We start from the raw sequence: 16,702 nt of genomic DNA on the forward strand, positions 1-16,702 counted from the left end.
CTGGACTGTGTGTGGGGGGGGGGGGGGGGGGGGTTTAGCTACTCGCTAATTGTTTCCTGTCAAAGTATAAAAGGGGGGAGTAAATAAACGTAGGCGGGGTCACAACTAATCGCTCTCACCCACTTTGTTTATTTTCTGGCTGGCTTTGACTCTAGCTGCTCTGTCCTCCTGACCTCTGTGATGCTGATGATGACTCTGGCTGCATGGAAATATACTTATTTATTAATTTAGCACAGACAACATAATCTGTACACTAATTCAGATATATCTCTCGACTACCGTGCTCTCTCGTACATTGTCAGCCAATTGAATTTAGATAAGAAGTAGATCTGGTTATCGATCTAATTGCAGTCTAATGTGAAATTATATATCAAGATGCATCCATGAGCACATTATTATTTTCCTATGCATAATTATTTTCTTAATGTCGTACTATTTATACAGTTGATATCAGTCAGTGTTTATGGAACGTCTTCAACCTTGTTGTTTTATCTCCTAGTTAATCATTTTCTAGTTTTCCAGCTATGTTGTTGTGTTGTCTCTTTCGTGCCTCAGCATCAGAACTGTGCTCACACATAAGCTAGAGGCATAATGGGGATTGTTTTTATAAGAAGGTTTGTTCTTTCAGCCCCCCTCCTGGTTGGGGAAAGTGGGTAAACAAGCTAACCCCTCGGGGGGCTGGGAGGCACGGATGTGGAGAGCGGGCTCTCTGACAAGGTGTTTAGGATTCGCCGCAGGTTGGCTACAGGCGCTGAGGTGTGTGTGTGTGTGTGTGTGTGTGTGTGTGTGTGTGTGTGTGTGTGTGGGCCACGGGTCAGTTGCATGCCGTATGCTCGTAGATGAGCTGTCTGACTGGTAGCCCACAGCCTGAATCAATGCAAACTACCTGTGACCCATCTAGGCCCAAGACCACCAGCTGCCTGGATAAACACACTAGAACCACATCAGAACCAGTCTTCACCCAGTAACTGTTGTTGCTACTATAGAGCTGACTGTCCTAGATCATTATAAAGACCGTCTTTTTAAGAGCACACATCTCCTCTTAGTGGCTTTCAATCCTCAACAACAAAAATATTTCAAAAGGTTAATGTGACGGCGTTGAGTCCTCACTGTTGCATCCTTTAGGAATGTGTTTTTAAACCAATAGAGAACTGCACTATAATAAGGAAATGTATCATCTGATATGTGGCTGTACAGTTCAAATTAATAGAATATATACTGAATATATAATGTATTGGCTGTATAAAACGATTTATAAATGATTCTCCTACATACAGAGCACAGTCCAGGGAGAAAACCATTGACAGAAACGCATGTAAACTGCCCCGCTTTCTGCAATTCATGAATCATAATTACCAGGTACGAGTGTGTATATGCGTTTGTTCATGCCCGGGATAACATTAGCACTCCCTCCTCTGTGCCCTTAAATGTTACATAATCGTTGAATTTGCGTCAGCAGGCACACGGCGTGAGCACCGTCTCACCATCGGACGGGGGGGAGAGGCAGAACGGGCGACAGATAAATCAGGGCTGCAGGTCAGGTCCGCGAGCAATATTTCACAGGCAGGCCTCCAATTGGGTTTGGTAGGAGATTAATAGGAATGGATCTGACTCCAGAGGGCCCCAGATCTATGTCTGTGTGGCCCCAGGCAGAGAAGCATTAGCTGGGCTATCTCTCCTCTCATCTGGTGGCTGGGGATGGAGCGAGGGGGGCATTGGCTGTAATGACAAGGAGGGCTATGGCAGCCAGCCGCAGCACCCTCCATCCCTCCGTCCTCCCAGTAATAAAATCACTGTTAGGGCTTCGATATCACAGCCATCAGATGGGGGAATAAACCGATTACCCTGCACTTCAGGGCACACACAGATTTCTGTAATCATAGTCTGTAAAAGTCCTTAAATTAAATTATTTGTGACGTTTTTTCTTTCTCTCTTTCTGCTCTGTTCTCTCTACCATTGCCCTGTGGCGCAGAATAAAGCAGGTAGCTATACGAACGCTGCCAGTCAGAATCACTGATGTTGGGCCCATTTCTGCTACCCCATATTATTATTTTTTACCATCATTCAATTTGATCATTCTCGTGCTGTGAGATAAGCAGTGGAGTCCTAGGATTCTTGTAGTCGCTGGTCCGATGACTAACGCTAGTCACGCAGGGGTCTGTGGTTATTTCAAAGTACCGGAGCTACGTCCAAAATAGCATCTTATACCCTATATAGTACACTACTTTTGACCAGAGCCCAGAAGAAATGTAGTGTCAAAAACCCCGACCTTCACCAAAACCCTATTGTTGGGCCATTTTACTGTTCGGGATGCTTCAGTCGATGAGCCTAATTGTCAGATGTTGAATGTAATGTGCGTTCTAAACTGGGTTGATGATCATGTCCATATTGGCTCTCTGCTATTCTAGTGGGGCCCCAGTGGCCTGGCTGGCACATTGCAGAGCTGTATTGAGGCAGTGTAGAGGGACAGTAACTGAGACATTGGGAAATGTGTCCTCTCTCTCTCTGTAGCTATGCTCTCGTCTCACAATAGAGCAGTGGGCTCTCCACATTCTGCATGCGTTTTCTTTCGGAAGATGCCAGCAGTGCAACACCCCACTGAGGACTGCTAGGTTAAAATAATAGAGCTAGATGTGGTGTGAGAGGAGGAATGAGCAAGTGTACAATTTAAAAAATCCTCTCTCAGCTGGTGTGTGTCTGACACCCTGTAGGTGTCAGTTCGGTCCCCTGGCTAGGCTTACACCTCTCCCCTCTCGTTTACAGTTGTAAATACCAAGGGTCCATACGGTTTGGAATAGTGCTGCGTTAAAAGAATTCAATGCTAGCCTAATATGTGCCCTCTGTACAGCTCATGCGTATTGTCTGCATTAACTGATGGGTCAATTCTCCCGACTCCTTCTCTTCTTTTTACAGATGAAGTGTGTGTTTTGGATTCTTCTTTTTTTTTTTCATGTTCAGTTGTCATTGTGTGTGAGCTCTGAGGTTTGTAGCAGGTCAGTGATGGGCCTGAGTTCTCTCTGTGTAGCAGGTCAGTGATGGGCCTGAGTTCTCTCTGTGTAGCAGGTCAGTGATGGGCCTGAGTTCTCTCTGTGTAGCAGGTCAGTGATGGGCCTGAGTTCTCTCTGTGTAGCAGGTCAGTGATGGGCCTGAGTTCTCTCTGTGTAGCAGGTCAGTGATGGGCCTGAGTTCTCTCTGTGTAGCAGGTCAGTGATGGGCCTGAGTTCTCTCTGTGTAGCAGGTCAGTGATAGGCCTGAGTTCTCTCTGTGTAGCAGGTCAGTGATGAGCCTGAGTTTTCTCTGTGTAGCAGGTCAGTGATGGACCTGAGTTCTCTCTGTGCAGCAGGTCATTGATGGACCTGAGTTCTCTCTGTGTAGCAGGTCAGTGATGGGCCTGAGTTCTCTCTGTGTAGCAGGTCAGTGATGGGCCTGAGTTCTCTCTGTGTAGCAGGTCAGTGATGGGCCTGAGTTCTCTCTGTGTAGCAGGTCAGTGATGGGCCTGAGTTCTCTCTGTGTAGCAGGTCAGTGATGGGCCTGAGTTCTCTCTGTGTAGCAGGTCAGTGATGGGCCTGAGTTCTCTCTGTGTAGCAGGTCAGTGATGGGCCTGAGTTCTCTCTGTGTAGCAGGTCAGTGATAGGCCTGAGTTCTCTCTGTGTAGCAGGTCAGTGATGAGCCTGAGTTTTCTCTGTGTAGCAGGTCAGTGATGGACCTGAGTTCTCTCTGTGCAGCAGGTCATTGATGGGCCTGAGTTCTCTCTGTGTAGCAGGTCAGTGATGGGCCTGAGTTCTCTCTGTGTAGCAGGTCAGTGATGGGCCTGAGTTCTCTCTGTGTAGCAGGTCAGTGATGGGCCTGAGTTCTCTCTGTGTAGCAGGTCAGTGATGGGCCTGAGTTCTCTCTGTGTAGCAGGTCAGTGATGGGCCTGAGTTCTCTCTGTGTAGCAGGTCAGTGATGGGCCTGAGTTCTCTCTGTGTAGCAGGTCAGTGATGGGCCTGAGTTCTCTCTGTGTAGCAGGTCAGTGATTGGAGTGCTGCTCTGCTCTGCTCAGTGGAGAGACCGACGCTCTTGGTCCTGAATCTCCAAATTGAGCAGAGAGGAGAGCAACGGCTTGTTTAGAGCTACACAGTGCTCTGGGGAGGCTGGCAGCTCTCTCCTCCTCCTGGCACACTCACTCCTTCATAACGGGCAAGGAGAGAGGGAGGGAGGGAGGCAGGGCACAACAACAAAAAAAGTGATCCATTTGGAGGCTATCAGCAGCAGCATGTTCTGTGTGCTGAATTAACACAACGCCAGGGAACTGTTCCTGTAACCCACCACGCCCCCCCCCCCCCACACACACACACACACACAGCATCCGCCACACGCGCACACACACTCTCCACCACTGATAATGTGCTAACAAGCTCGCTTCTGGTGTCTCTTCACTGGCAATTTGTCCTCTTTCCTCCGAGAGCCGGGAGTTGAGCGCGGTGACTATGACAAGCTCGGTAGGAGGGGGGGAGAAGCCAGGTGCATTTTTCCCTTGTTGTCTTTTTGCCTTTCATCCACAGGGAAAATTAGTTTCTGGTGATACACAAAAGCCCCCTTTTCCCCCTCTCTCCTCCTGCTCCACTCCCCACTCGAGAGACTGGAAGGCTGGAGAGAGAACCATGCACATTCTCTAAAGACACTTTTCTTCTTTAACAAGCTGTTAAAAGTAATGCCCATCAAATTCAATTACAGTATATTTGTAGCCGGCCAGGGCATGTTTGATGGTTGAAAGATGTGTAATGCAAAAATCTGTTTTTTCTCTTCACCTCGTTGTTTTTTTTTGAAGACACAAAAGAGCATCTCAAGTCAACAGTGCAGAGGATTAGTTGTCGTGGTGACAGGGTGGCATTAGTGACGCAACACCAGGGCGAGTTGGCGGACACACGCAGAGCAGGGACAGGCGAAGAGGAGAAAAGGAGGCTGAAATGATTACCATTAAATAACGCAGCAGTGGCGCTTCTATGGCTCACTCCTCCTCTCAAAACTGAGGTCAGCCACAGCTACTGTTGTCCGACAATGCATGTTGGGCTACCTACATACAGGTCCCCCAACGCAGCACTTCACACAGTAACATTTGTGCAGTGAATGAGGGTTATGTACAGTACTGATACTATACACTCAGACAGGCATGTGTCCTAAGAAAAACAGGCTCTGCTATTGGGTTCGAACGTACTTCATACAGTAACCAGTCTGGGTGGCGTTGAATGAATCAGGGTGATGCACTGATGTCAAGACCCAATTGACACACACACACACACACACACACACACACACGCACTGATATGTTTTTCATTTCATTGGAGCGGGTAAACTGTAGAAAATCTGTTGACTTGATGAAGCACTGTGTTGCAGAATCTGCCTTTTCCCTCCATCTCAGACATCCATCCAGATTGGTTGTGTTGTTTTCCTCCCAGTGTTAGTGTGCCCTTGTGTCAGAGTGACGTGTTGTGTTGGAGCCGTGTGGGGCGTCTTTCTCTCTAAGCGGCATGAAGAGGTGAGGTGTTGACGTCTCATCTGGTGGCTGCTGGCTGACGTGCATTAACTTGTTCCTTCATTATTACTGTGACACACACACACAGGCACTCACACAGAACACACACCCTGCTCCAAGGCCTTCTCACAGCCCTGAGCGGCATCTTTGATAGCTTTAACTGTGAGCAGGAAGTGGGGTGCTGGGAAAATACAGGTGGCAGATCCACTGGAGTGCTGTCCTCCCCCCGCTGTGCAGCCTATCACACTTTACCATGTTAGATGTCAAACTGTGTGTGTGTGTTACCGTTTAACAATGTTTTGCTGCTGTTCCTTGTGTCAGCGTTCGCCAGGTGGCTCCTCACCCTGCGCAGTGAAACACTCGGCTGCTCCCAAAATATCCTCTCCCCTTCCTCACTCCAGCAGGAGAGGGTCCTCACCCTTTCTGTCTCTCTGTCACATGCTCTCTCTCTCTCCCATGTTCTCTCTTTCTCTCTGGTCTTTAGCTCCCTCTCTCTCCACTTCTCTCTAGCCCATCTGCCTGCCGTATTCATGTGGGAAAGCCATATGCAACATTCTAACTAATCCAATCCAATCCATTAACAGAATACCATCATTTTTACTTAACTGGATAATAGAGACAGTAAAAAGGCCACTCATGCCAAATGTCATGATATTGAAAAGCCAATGTTGGATTCCTAACACACTTTTGATATTATGGGTTGGACGGAGATGGTTGTGTCTTTCGTCTCTTTTTACCTAGGAGCTTCTAATGGCAGTGGATGGTTGTCATTATGACCAGAGAGTCTCTGATTAGGGAGACTTATTTGGTTCACACACACGGGGAGAGAGGGTAAGATTTGATCATAACTCTGTCGAATAAGTATGTGGGTACAATGCTGCACAGGTAATGCAGTCCCGAAGGGCATTATTGCCAACCACTTTATTTTTTCCTCCTGGTCAGTTTCACATTTTCTATGAGATTGTACCTCCCTTTTGTGAGAGAGGTCCTGTGCCCTATTGTCTTCCATACTGAATGACCGTTGACCCTTGACCTGTGGACCAGCTACGAGGAGAGAGCCCGTTACCTGGAGACCATCGTCCAGCACCACCTAGAGCCAACCACCTTTGAGGACTACGCAGCGAGGGTCTTCTGCCCCGCCCCCTACCACCACCACCTCTCAGACCCCGGTATGACACTCCCTCTACTCGGTCTGTAGCCCATCACAGTTTATCTTTCATATATTGCAACCAGTGGTGGAAAAAGTACCCAAATGTCATACTATTAAGATACCTTAATAGAAAATGACTGAAGTAAAAGTGAAAGTCACCCAGTAAAATACTACTTGAATATAAGTCTTAAAGTATTGTGTTTGAATATGCTTAAGTATCAAAAGTATAAATAATTTCCGATTCCGTATATTAAGCGAACCAGACGGCACAATTTCCGTGTTTTTTTTGTTTATTTTACGGATAGCCAGGGACACACTCACACTCCAACACTCAGACATCATTTACAAGTGTGTGAATTGTACCATTTTCTTGTCCTGCTAAGCATTCAAAATGTAACGAGTACTTTTGGGTGTCAGGGAAAATGTATGGAGTAAAAATTACATTATGTTCTTTAGGAATGTAGTGAAATAAAAGTTGTGCAAATTATGCGTACTCTAAAAAACTAAGTAGGTCTTTAAAGTGTTTTTACTTAAGTGCTCTTGTAGTGTTAGTTAGCAGTAGAGAAGTTTGGCCTATTTGAGAAATTATCCGCAAATTCTTCTGTGTAGTTACGAGTTAGGAGGTATTGGCATTGAAAACCTCCTTCACTTACTGCAATAACCTTAACCGCACTAGTTCTGTCTATGCACCTGTTGTTTCTTTATGTATTCTTGTAGCAATGCACACTAAGTGTTTTCCCTGGATAGACCCCCCCTACACACACACACACACACACGCATACGGAGCAGTTAGCCACGTCTCACACTCCCCTCCATAGCGTAGTGCCCTCTCTCCCTCCCCAGTTAGGGCCCCTCATGGAGTGATAAGTGCTCTGCCAGGACCTGGGCTTGTTTGGCTGACACACCTGGTCTCATGGTCCAACATCACATTGATTCTCTCTCCAGCTTCATTGTCTCTGCTCGGTGGCGACAGGCTACATCACATGCATGCCGGAAATGAAAGGGTCAGTCACCCGGAAGACTTGTCCTTATATCCAATCTTAAAGGAGAGCATTATACTGTGACACAGAGCAGTTCTCTCTGTCCTCTTCTTTCTAATGTTAGTCACGGATGTAAGAAGGTGTGTGCTTATTAAAAGCAGTAGCTTACATTAAGAGTAAAATAAATACAATCTTGAATTTTTTTCAAAAATCACTAAAGATTTTCAATCTGTCCATGACATTGCTTTTTGACAGTTTGAATTTGTGACCCTTTCATTTGTAAAAAGATGCATGTGTATTGTACACGGTTTTTGTTCTGCACAGTGAGAAAAATGAGCATGTTTTGTGGCTGAAAAATACCCCAATATTATTATGGTAATGTAATTATGTCATTGACCTGTGCTTTAGCATACATTAGCCTCCTAGTACAGAATGTGATGAGTATCTTTCAGCCCTAAAACCTTGCCTTAATTCTTGCCTTTGTGTTGATAACACCAGTCCACGACGGACTCTGTTCCTCTTAACCCCAAATGATCATATTTCTGTTTTGTTTTTTATTTTTTCCTTTTTTTGGTTTTCCATTTTTTTTTTTTTTTTTTCCTTTATGTTTCCCCCTTTAGATCATAATCTATCACTTGTGTATATCTAAAGGTAAGACTCCTGGAAACCCCCGCTCCCTTCTGATTCACTTGTAACAATGTTATGAGCACCCTACTTCTCCCCATCCTTATGTCTCTCTCTCTCCACTGACCAAATCTGCTGATCTCAATCGTTCCCTGTTTCTTGTTTCTTCTCCATCATGTTGTCAGATGAGTGTCTTAACTTTAACATTGAACCTCAGACCTTGCATGCTTCCACCATGACAGGCTCAAGCCTTTTCTCGTGTTGTCCTCTGTTCATCATCACTCCCACTCTGAATCCTGTGTTTGATTTTAACCACTATGTTCCTCTGTTTGTTCCTGAGCATGAATTTACTGGAGCTCTGCTTCTTTACCTCTTTACATGTGTGTTCACTACATCTGAAATGTTCAGTAAATGTTAGGCAGTCAAGTCTGTTTTATGAGCCCAGTCAGAGCACAGTACAGTTGCTCTCTTTACTCATGGACTGACAGACGCACACACGTTATGTAGCCATTGAAGATGGCTGGCCCTGAAGATCAATATTTAAACCGCATAAATGTTGGTAAGTAAGTGGAATCATTGCATTAATGCGCCAGTTACAGTGTGTGTGTGTGTGTGTGTGTGTGTGGTGATGTGTTTAGGTGGTGCTTCTGCTGTCTTTGTTCTCTGTGCACCTTCTATTGATTCCCCCTCTGCTCACACCTCTTATCTTTTCTCTCTCCTGTTGTCTTTGTCTTCTTCTTTTTGCGTTTTTCCAATCCTTTCCTTGCTTGCTCTACCCCGCTGTACCGCTCCTTCCCTGCCTATTCCTTCAAACTGCTTCATTACTTCCTCTTCCCTTTTCCTCTCCTTACCCATTTTCCAATTCACCTCTACTGACCTCCGTTGTCCTGTTGTCTCCTCTTCTACTTTCTTCTCCTCCCCTCTCTCTCCCCTGTGGCTTTGTGGCTTCTCTTCATCTTCCCCACCAAAGAGAGCTTGATATTTCTGCTCCTTCCCAAAACTCCACTAGAAAACATTGGGCTCGGCAAGGTAAAGGGCAAAGGCTTGAAACGGAAGGTCTTTCATGCTAGCTGTGAATGGTACGCTAAAACATGAACACGTCAAAGTACCTTTTTTTCTTGTTCCTTCTTACCCCGTTTCCTTCTTTCTTTAGTGTCCTGTGCATTGTTCTCTGACGGTCTAGGTGTCATATTCCTGTGTTTTAATAGTACCACCATAGTTGTTTGGATTCATTTCATGCACATTGATGCTTTGATTCATCACAGTTAAAAAGAGGTAACTGTATTCTCTGTTTAACATAGTCACTAAAACACAAGTCAAAACAATGATTTTCAAAGAGATGTAACACCTCTACCACTGTAGTAGAAACTAAAGTGCATGTACTGACTTTCCCCTCGCTTTCCTTAGACTAAGGCTAATATGAGCTGGGGACTAACCTCAGAAAGGCAGGGTGTAGACTGGAGGAGTAAGATCCAGTAGTATTGGGGGGGCAGCAGCTGGCCCTACCTTCAGCATTGCTGTTTTATTATTGACTGTAGTGGGTTGTCTGGGCAGGTACGGGGGGACTCTAATGCCTGTGCTCTCCTTCCCTCCCTCTGTTTCTTCCCCTATCCTTCATCCCTCCCTCTCTCCTTCCACAGGCTCATGCCTCGAGAGTCAGGAGGGAGAAAGTCCAGCAGCAGTGCAGCTAGACGGGGCCGACCAGTTAGCCTCGCCAATGTCCCCTCGTACTAGCAAGAGCCGCATGTCCATGAAGCTCCGACGCTCCTCCGGCTCGGCCAATAAGACCTGATCGGACTTTCCCTCCGCTGATCGTCCTCCATGCAACGCCCTGCATGAGGTCACAGCCTTCAGACAAACCGACTGACTCTCTGTACTGTACAGCTAGGACTGCACTGCAACTACCAGCCTTTACCTGCTAACAGTGCTGCATCGCATGTTGTGTACCCCCACTATATGGACATGGACACGCCTGCCCTGCAGGGTCAGAATTAGCATCAACCCTACTGCACCACCCTTCCAAGATGCAGGATAAGGCCTTGAACAGAGCCAGACCCTCAGGGGCCCCCAGAACTCAGCTTGTGCTAGCAGGGCCTCCAACAGAATAAACAAGTCCCCTGGGCAAGGTTAACTATGCTCACTACCACCTCAAACTTTACACAAAATATAATATACATAGATATATAAAAGAAGCAGCATCGGTTTGGTTTTGTACAGAAAGCATAAAGGCAACATGCGAGATGTGTTCATTGTAAGTAGCATTGTTGATGGTTGAAATCACTTGATATTAGACTGAGATGAACTACAGTGTGGTCTTTCTCTGCTCTTGTAGCTGAGCAGAGTGGCTAATATCCTGTCCTCCCTGCTCTCTGGGCCCCTGTCTCTGGGCACCTGTCTCTGGGCACCTATCTCTGGGCACCTGACTCTGCACCCACTAGGAAAGGGATTGTAAGAGTTTGTAAGAAAGAACAAAGAAACACGAAGTAAGAAAAGCTTATTTGTCATATTTGGTCACTGTGTCCACCGTGAGACAAATTTATATATATATTTGTACTGTATTCTGTATATACAGGAGTTGTCACTTTCTTTATGGACTGAAGCAATGTCAGCCAGTGTTCAAAGATGAGATGAACGTTTTGAAGTTGGAAGATGTTTGTTTCTAGAATTGTGAGATGGAAATTGTTTGGTTAAAGTGAAGCACTTAAATTTTGGTTTTGGTTTTCACGCTAAACTTGCAACTGAGTTTGACATTCTGAGTTCACTACTGTTGTTCTTTTGAGGGTCACATGTATTTTTTTTAATCGAGATTGTAAAATTGTTTTTCACCTGATAAAGAATGTTACTGATTATTTAGTTTTGTTCATATACAATGTGTTGTATTGAACCAGCCCTTTTTTCACTTATGATGACTATATTATATATATGAGAATACATATTTAAGGTGTATAGTGTTGAGGACCATATCTGGTCTGTGTACATATTTGAATATAGCTGCCAAAAAAAAACTAAACGTCGACCAACGGTTGGATGTGTGATCAGATCTTCTGCTTGTGTTTCATGTAAGAGGTCTTCTGCCTCGGACGTCATCACAAAGCTTGCCTCCTGAAGTTGGCCAATACAACGCTGTACTGTAGCTTTGTCCACAGCTAGAAAAAGCTCATTGCTGTTATGGTCGAGTGTCTGTCTGTGCAACAACACAAATGAGGATGGAAAGAGGACCATCTCCTATGATATGGAGACATTCCCTCCTGTAAAGTATTGGTATTAACACAGTATGTACTGTATAGGAGCTTAAACAACCATATACCGTTTCTTCACTGTCCAGCTCGCTAATAATCACCTAAATTAAATCTAGACAGTCAGGAAGTATCGAAAATTAGCGAGACTGTTGTCTATTTTTTGCAAATTTGGACTGCGAGGGAATATAAAACATTTTCAGTGTGGCCCTCTGGACCTCGTTGAAGACCGAATGCCATCCCTTGGGCAAAATGAGTTTGACACCACTTATTTATTTGGGTTCTATTGAAACTCCAGCTAGGTTCTCTGCAGGTGGGCTTCACAGCAAGCTAATGTGCTATTTGTCTAGAACACTTCTCTCCTGTCCGCTTCATGTATTGTAGCAGGTCTTCATCGTGGTCTTCCACCCTTGCCTGCTTCTCAAACAACACCTGTACCTGGGTCGTTCTTGAGTTCTGATGGCGTTTTGGGGGGGGGGGGGGGATTAATTTTTTATATTTTTTATTTAAATGTATTTGGGTACATCTTTCCATTCTAAATCAACTAATATGGCAGCTTAATGACTTTAAATAATGTTTACCATTATGATAGCATTGTGCCACCAATAGGAGTAGTAACACCGATGAGACATTTTAGGTTGAGGATTTTCTTGTAAGGTCATTAAAAATATAAATCATTTACTAAAGTGATATGATTAATAATTTTGCTCACAATGTAATTTCCCTTCATTTAAATTGAGTAATACCTGTTGGATTTAAACACCAAATTATCAATGGAATCCTCATATTTATGACATACTTAAAGGGTGTGATTAGCTAAACATTTTCTTTAATATAGACCCCTCCCCGATAAGTTTGCCACTGGAGGGAATGCTCAAGGTCGTTGTATATCTTTGCAATGAGTGATTTTCAAGGCGGTAACACCAGTGACATAAAACTGATGGACAGTTTTTTTTTTTAATGGCCTGTTTTTATTTATCTATACCCGGGATGGGCAACTCCAATCCTCGGGGGCCTGATTGGTGTCACATTTTTGCCCCCACCCCTGCTAACACACCTGACTCCAATAATCAAATAATCATGATCTTCAGTTTTGAATACAATTAGTTTAATCAGCTGTGTTAGATATAGGGATGGGGGAAAAGTGTGACAGCACTCCGGCCCCTGAGAACTGGAGTTGCCTATCCCTGATCTATACAATCTATTAAATACTTTTGTTCACTTTCTAGTATTCAAAATAATCTATCACTAAATCCCCAAAACATGTCAATACAACTCTACATCACTACTGGAAAAAGCCAATTTCCTTATCCTTAGTACTTTAAACAATGCATAAACATAAAGTTTTGCAGTATAAAGGACTTACATGATGTTTTAGTATTGATAAACTGTTCCCTATAGACAAAAACATGTATGATGTGTAACTATATTTGTCATTTTAAAGTGTGTTTCGTGGTTGCGAAGGCAAGGGAGGCATTCAAGAACGACCCACCCCTTTGTCACTCCAGTTGCCAACTGTGTCCAACTTTACGACACACTAACAGAGCAAACACTGCATTTTTATCTTTGAATTCTGCTATTATTTTGTGCTATACTTTATCGTTATTTGCTTTCAGCTATAGGTTCTCTGCTAGAGAGGAAAGGGATTGTAAATACCTGTTTTGGACCTTTTTGGTTGTAATATCTTTTAAAAGCTGCTGCCATGTCTAAGGTCAAATCCATGTTATTTTTGTGTTACGTTTGAATATATGAGCTTGAAATCCGTTCCGATAGAGTTATTATTATTATAAGATGACCGAGGATGAGAACTAAAAACTTGCCAGAGAGAGTGAGGAAATCATGCTGCATCGTTACTTAAAGCTGAGGAGATTGGATAAGATTGGTTTGCTCTCTCCCTACACTCAGACGGGACTGAAACTTGTACATACTGTAAAGTTTAAAAAACATTTAAAGAAATGACTTGCTCATTTATGGAGTTATACTGTATGTTACTACTGACCAAATACTGCATGATGCCAGTAGGCCTACTAACTGCATGTGTTGGTATAACATCTACACACAATCACACAAAATGAAATAGTATTGGCATACTTGTATCTATACATTTGTAATGGCTGTCCAGAAAGAGAGTGGGTGTGCAATGGAATTTGACAATAAAAAGTATTCTTACCACCTGCTTGTTATTGGAATAGCTCTGTGAGAATCTCATCAAATACTGTATAGTAGCCATCATTAGTATGCACACAGACTTGTGTTTATTGACAATCAAAGTAAGTTTTTTTCATGTTCGCTAGGCTACATATCAAAATACAACGTAATTGTAACCATCGTCATCATGAAGGCATTTATTGAGCAATTACATTTTATAGAATAAATACATTTTTAAACTCACTAAAACAGTTTTATACTCTAACAGGTAAGCTTGATTTTCTGTATGAAAATACTAATCTTGATAGCCTTGCTGGTTTAGAAATCAATTCCACAACTATACTGAACAAGCACATTCAATTTCCATAGGAACTACATTTAAGATAAAGGTGGTGAGGTCTGATACTCTTGAGATGGCCCATTCACAGGATCAACCTCTTATTTTCATTACATGCTTAAAATGACAGCTCTTGAATATTTAAAACATTTTTATATACCCATTTTCACTGTTAAATGTTTCAACAATCATTACACTGTAAATCAATCAATAATGTATATTAGTGAATATAGGCCAAAAGCAAGTGTTAAAATGTGGTCATAGTGGGCTGTAGGCTAATCTGTCATTGCAACAAACACAAAAATACTATCTTGTAATGAAAATAGGTGAATGTTTTTGACCTGATCAGGTAGTATAATAAGTTACAATACAATCACATGTAGTACAAAGAAAACACATTCATACTTTCATATGTAGTAATGAATGAATCCACTTGTTGCTCATGGGTTACAGTGTTGCAGTAGACTAGGCTATTAGCAGCCGGGCCGGACTGCCATCTGTAGCAGCATCACCTGCCGGTTCTCTGTAGGGTGAGACTTGTTGATATGCCTCGTGAGCCCAGGAGAACTGAAGAAGGTAGAGGGGCAGTGCTTACAGGTGAATATCTGTTGATCTCCCTGTGTAAGGTCTGGTCTAATTAATTCTGGTCTACCCGCAATCTTCCCTGGATTCATTAGAATGTCGTCTCTCATTGCATGCCAAACTCTGTGCTTGTCCCGAATTTCAGCGGATGGGAAATGGGCACCGCACAAGTGACAGGGAAACGTGATTTGCCCACTCTCTATCTGGTTATAGGGCGAGACTTTGATTGTCTCGTGCGCCGCAAGATGTTTCCTCAGATACGCTTGTCTTCGGAACTTCTTGCTGCAATAGCGACATTCGTAAATCTCCTCAACTGTCCCGGGGTTCTGTAAGAAGGGAGAGGCAACGTCAGTCTCCGGACAATGCATTGTGCTTGAGCTGTCACCCACTCTGATGTGCAGGTCCATGCTTTTCTCTGTGACCCGGTAGCGCGGATCGAAGGGCGGCGGGCTCTCCTGTGCCCTCCTGAGTATCTGTTCTTGTCTGTGGGAGCTGTCCACCGTGATGGACCGCTGACAAATGGAGCTGTCCAGAGAGACGTGGTGCTGATTGTTAACTCTCAACTCGCTCGCATTCTCTTTCCCTTCCACGGATGTCCTCTCGTGCAACTGTGCCTCTGGTTGTGACTTTTTTGCGCTCTGTGTCTCTCCGTTGTTAACCGGACGAGGCTTATGCCACCTGCGATGAGAGGCCAGGTTGGCAGGACAGCTGAAAACTTTGTCGCACTCTGGACAGCGGTACTCTATGCGCACAATCCTGGAGCACTTGTGTTGTGCGAGGGAGAAAGGGTCAAGATATTCCTCTTTGCAGAGTTGGCAGATGAATTCTCCCAACGGTTTCTTTTTACCAGAAGATGCTGTTGCTGCTTTAAATTCAGGGGTCTCCTTCTTAATTCTCAGCCCAAGCACTGGTGAGGTGAAGATTTCATCCTCTAAACTGAGCTTCCTGATCACTTTAGGCTTTTTGGGTGCTGGCTTGGTCTTTCGCTCCGGCTCCGTGTACGTGCGTTTCATAGCATGATGGAGAGATGGGTAGAGGTGCACAGGTGGGTCGAATTTCATATCAGAGTGTCCAAAGGGCGCGTGATTTAGTAGAAGTCTTTCTATTGAGGACACGGGCGTGCTCATCGGGAACGTCTCTGTCACGGTTGGTGAACTCATACACCGGTCGAAGAAAGATTTTTCCAGCTCAGTGCCAACTGGTTTTATCGGGCTATAGGAGAGGTCAGCCCGGCCAGGAGACCCGTCATGGTCCGGTTCAGTGAGGGGATAGTGTAGGGGGTATTTCCCAAAGTCCTCCCTGATCTCCACCTTGTCTGCGCTCTCCGGCAGCTGAACCTGATCCGCTTCAGCCGGGTCGCTGGTCCATGGCTCTCCAAATGTACCATCCTCGGATAACGGCACAATTGGGTACGCATTTGGCACACCAGTTCGCCCCTCCGGTGTATGCACATGCATGTCCACTTTTGGCAGTTCGTTGTCATTACGAGTTCTGTAAGAAGCCGCTGAGCCGCGTTTACTCCTCTTCACTAAAAATCCTCTGGGCATTTTAACGCCGGAACGGAACGGTTCCTGGGTCAACTTTGAAGTGCCGTTACGCGTGAAGGAGCGCTCGCGGTCGCTTTCTGATAGGCGCGCGGGCGAGGTGACTACTGACAGGTGAAAGGGACGGAGGACACTGCCACATCGATGAGCGTGGCTTGTTTTTTATCTTTGGGGTCGCCTTCTGTTTTTTTGTGAAGTCACCGTTTGTGGCCAAGCCCTGTCCAATCAGCACGGACAGTGGAGTGGGCGACGCTCGAGCGTTTAAGAGACTATCCAGTTACAAAGGCATTACTAATGTGGAGTGGATTATTATAAATCAGTTACACACTTAACATTTTATCATCCCATTGGTTTTCCATGTTCTCCTTAATAACCCATCAATAACGTTACAACTTGCCTAGTGATTCACGATTTGCAAGATCGGATCAGAAGATGTCCTAAAACGTTAAATTAATGCTATCCATATTACATTGACATTAGTGATGTATAACAATAAAAAAAAACTGACCATGCAATTAAGATATGTTTTGTGATTTTTCAATGTTTTCTCTGTGATACCGAGATGCGTAGGACTATACTATCTCGT

At 44.4% G+C, this 16,702-nt stretch overlaps 2 protein-coding genes across 2 annotated transcripts in view; one reads left to right on the forward strand and one right to left on the reverse strand.

Annotated features, from left to right (window-relative positions):
- The window catches only part of LOC120060412 (ral GTPase-activating protein subunit alpha-1-like), an 82,550-nt gene extending 71,267 nt beyond the window's left edge, over positions 1–11,283 (forward strand). Inside the window, exons 41-42 of the mRNA XM_039009717.1 lie at positions 6,560–6,684; positions 9,910–11,283. Coding sequence (XP_038865645.1) covers positions 6,560–6,684; positions 9,910–10,061 — 277 coding nt within the window. The 3' untranslated portion in view covers positions 10,062–11,283. The remainder of the gene's footprint in view (positions 1–6,559; positions 6,685–9,909) is intronic.
- Positions 11,284–14,463: 3,180 nt separating this feature from the next.
- Positions 14,464–16,119, reverse strand: LOC120060038 (insulinoma-associated protein 2-like). Its single transcript, XM_039009102.1, has 2 exons — positions 15,163–16,119; positions 14,464–14,925 (listed from the first exon to the last, which is right to left on the reverse strand). The coding sequence occupies exons 1-2, from the start codon at positions 16,117–16,119 to the stop codon at positions 14,464–14,466; spliced, it is 1,419 nt and encodes a 472-aa protein (XP_038865030.1).
- Positions 16,120–16,702: the final 583 nt, after the last annotated feature.

The sequence above is a fragment of the Salvelinus namaycush genome, chromosome 15 (genome assembly GCF_016432855.1).
Source record: "Salvelinus namaycush isolate Seneca chromosome 15, SaNama_1.0, whole genome shotgun sequence".
Classification (NCBI taxonomy): domain Eukaryota; kingdom Metazoa; phylum Chordata; class Actinopteri; order Salmoniformes; family Salmonidae; genus Salvelinus; species Salvelinus namaycush.

Bases quoted from the DNA above. Each gene is read 5' to 3' on its own strand.
- LOC120060038 (XM_039009102.1), bottom strand. From the start codon at position 16,119: ATGCCCAGAGGATTTTTAGTGAAGAGGAGTAAACGCGGCTCAGCGGCT. The intron at 14,926-15,162 runs GTGGAAGGGAAA...CATTGTCCGGAG, and splicing joins AGTTGCACGAGAGGACATCC to ACTGACGTTGCCTCTCCCTT.